Raw genomic sequence first — 3266 nt, forward strand, 5'->3', positions numbered from 1 at the left:
CTGTTAATTTGTAACAGAAACATTTAAATCATTTTTATACAACTTATCTAATTTAAAAAAAAATAAAATTTTCTGAATAAATTGTTCATCAAGCTTGTTACGAATTTCATCATAATATTGAATATTATATTTATTACAGTGGTGTTCCAATATAACGAATGACCAAATTAACGATATTTTCAATACAACGAACAGCTAAATTTTTAAATTTTTTGAATTAAAAAATGTAGTCTATATAACAAAAAGTCAATTTTTTGCTTTCTAATTACTATGATTTTGCAGCAATGTCCATTACATTATCCCTTGTGATATTTTATTCTGTATTATGTAATTCACGTGTTCATTGTCGGTTCAATACATGAAACAATTAAAAGAGGTTCAAAGGCGAATATTAAAGAATGAAAGGTTTATGATACAACGAGCATTAATTTTTTATTATGTATATATATATTTGAATAAAAATTGCCACAATTTCCATTGATTTTATTACATACATTATCTTACTTTTAATCTATTCGATACAACGAACGATTTGAAATAGCGAACGACCGCGATATTATTATGTTCGTTATATTGAAACATCACTGTACAAAGGTTTATGTTTACCATGTATAATTTTTTTTCAATTGTATTATTTAATATTAAAATTATAATAGGAATGTTTATATTATTACGTTCACAATTTAAGAGTACAACGACTCGGTTAAAATCTAAGAATTAAAAGTAAATAACATGGAGACCACAATATACATGTTTACTTATGCACATAATAATTGCGAATTTTTGCCATAGAAGTAAAATTCATAGAAACTTTATTACGCGAATTTATTTTAATAAACAAATTAAAAAAAAATTTCATATTGATTTGTTTTAAATCCAAATCCAAAATGCTATTATTTAATATAATGCCGGCAAACAACTTTGTATTTAGTAGAATTTATATTAATATTGTTGTTCATTATACAAGCTTTGTTTCTTTATAAAATTATATTTTTATTCATAGTTTATGACTCAACTTTAATTTATAATAAGAAATTATTGTTGTACGAGAAAAACAAACGAGATTTTACAAATAAAAAACATACAGAAGAAGCGCGCTTCAATTTCAAGTGAAAAAAAAAAACTTTTGATTCAGTTTTATCTGCAAAATTTTTTTACCTTTAGTTAATTTTGGCGGTGAAACATTTCGCACGCATTAAATATTTTATCGCTTAAATTATAATACAGGGAAATCGAGCATTTAATATTTATAATATAGAAATTTTGTAAGCTATCAAGCAAAAATGAATTTACCAATTATATCATATATTTTTACTATATTAATATTTAATTCAATATTAATTATAAAATCACAAAATCTTGAATCTGTGCTGATTGATGACAGAGAAATTTATGAATATAATAAAAAAAGAATTTTTGATAAATCATATTCGAATATAATTTCTGATCTTATAACAAAAATAAATTTTGATGACATACCACCTGAAGATGAAGAATATTTTGATCGGATATTATATGAAAAATATAATAGTTCTGGTATAAAAATTTTTAAAGCATTTAAATCTAAAATACAAAATCGAAATTTTATGCAAATACAAAATAATGTTGAAAAAATAAACTTTCCTTGTGGTATACGTAATTTTCCAGATATAACAGATAAAATTTCAAATGGTCGTTCTACATATGAATTTGAATTTCCATGGATAGTAGCAATTTTTAAAAATAGTTCAATTGAAAAACATGAATTCATTTCATCTGGAACTTTAATACATCCAAGACTTATATTAACAGCAGCCCATATTTTTGATAATTATGTAGATTCAAATAGTGCTGAAGAAATATCAATAATTGATAAATATAAAAATAATTTATATGTACGTTCTGGTGATTATGATTTAAGTAATACTAAAGAATCTAAAGGACATCAAATTAATATAATTGATGAAATAATAATTCATCCACATTTTAATCGTTCAATAAGTTTATATGATAATGATATAGCAATTTTATATTTAAGAGATAATTTTACATTTGATTACAATGTTCAATCAATATGTTTACCACCAGAAAATGCAATTTTTAATAATAAAAATTGTTTTACAGCTGGTTGGGGTAAAAATGGAAGGAAAAAATTAGGAAAATATCAAAATATCTTACAGGTAACTGAAACACCTGTAATTGAAATAAATGAATGTAAAAAAAGAATTTACCAATATGAAAAAATTAATAGAAAAAATAATAAAAATTCATTCTTACCAATTAATAATGATAGTGTGATTTGTGCTGGTGGTAAATTTAATAAAAATCCTTGTAAAGGTGATAATGGTTCACCATTATTTTGTCCAATTGATAATTCTATTAATCAATATTATCAAGTTGGTGTTGTATCGGATGCATCAAATTGTAATTTAGAGATACCAACATTCTTTACAAATATTGCATTTTTTAGACCGTGGATTGATTTCATTGTTACAGATGCTTTTAATCTTAAAATAGATTTTTACAAATATTTTTTAGATGAAATTGAAGAAGATTTAACACCAACTTATCAACCTAAAAAATATAATTTTTAAATTTATTTTAAGCAGAACACTTATTTGAAATGATTGTACTATTAAAAATTACAAGATTTCTCATATTTAACTTAATTATATACTAAATTTAAATCAGTTATTTTGTAGTATTGATATTATTGTATAAAAATAATAAGATTGTAAAGCGTGTTTTAATTAATTTTAGTGTTATACCAAGAAAAGTCAAGCATATGTACCTTGTGTGTTTTTATTAAAACATACTATGTAGGTACATAAATATAATAATAGCTTGTATAAATATTGTGGTTATACCAATAAAAAAATAAAATCAAAATATTTAATTTAATTCCATTATTATTTTGCTTCGAGTTGATTAAGATTACGGGAAAAAATAGTAAATACACACACATAAAGTGTTACTAATAATGTGATAAATAAAATAATGGACCTTCTTAAATGTGTATGACTTCTTTTGTGCTTCATTTACCCTCTCTTCTTAGAAAATAAGTAGCAATGGTGAATTGTGGAACCATAAACTTATATAATAAATATATATACGAGTAATGGGGTTAGAAGCATAAAAGAAGTGCTGTACACACGCTCAATGCATACACCTTCAACAAGCCCATAATACCTCCATACATATGTAGCGTTTAGCTGTCTATTATACGTACGTGATATAATACGTACATGATTTTCTTGTTTGGTTTGATTAAAATTTATTGAGCCTTT

General features: G+C 23.4%; 1 protein-coding gene across 1 annotated transcript; it reads left to right on the top strand.

Moving 5' to 3' along the window:
• The first annotated feature begins 1503 nt into the window (after positions 1–1503).
• Positions 1504–2573, top strand: LOC129613691 (phenoloxidase-activating factor 2-like). The gene has a single exon (XM_055527862.1). The coding sequence runs from the start codon at positions 1587–1589 to the stop codon at positions 2571–2573; it is 987 nt and encodes a 328-aa protein (XP_055383837.1). The 5' UTR covers positions 1504–1586.
• Positions 2574–3266: the final 693 nt, after the last annotated feature.

Source organism: Condylostylus longicornis, unplaced genomic scaffold (assembly GCF_029603195.1).
Source record: "Condylostylus longicornis isolate FDR11 unplaced genomic scaffold, ASM2960319v2 ptg000086l, whole genome shotgun sequence".
Taxonomy (NCBI): Eukaryota; Metazoa; Arthropoda; class Insecta; order Diptera; family Dolichopodidae; genus Condylostylus; species Condylostylus longicornis.

Excerpts from the sequence above, each read along its gene's own strand:
- LOC129613691 (XM_055527862.1), top strand. The coding sequence starts at position 1,587 with ATGCAAATACAAAATAATGTTGAAAAAATAAACTTTCCTTGTGGTATA.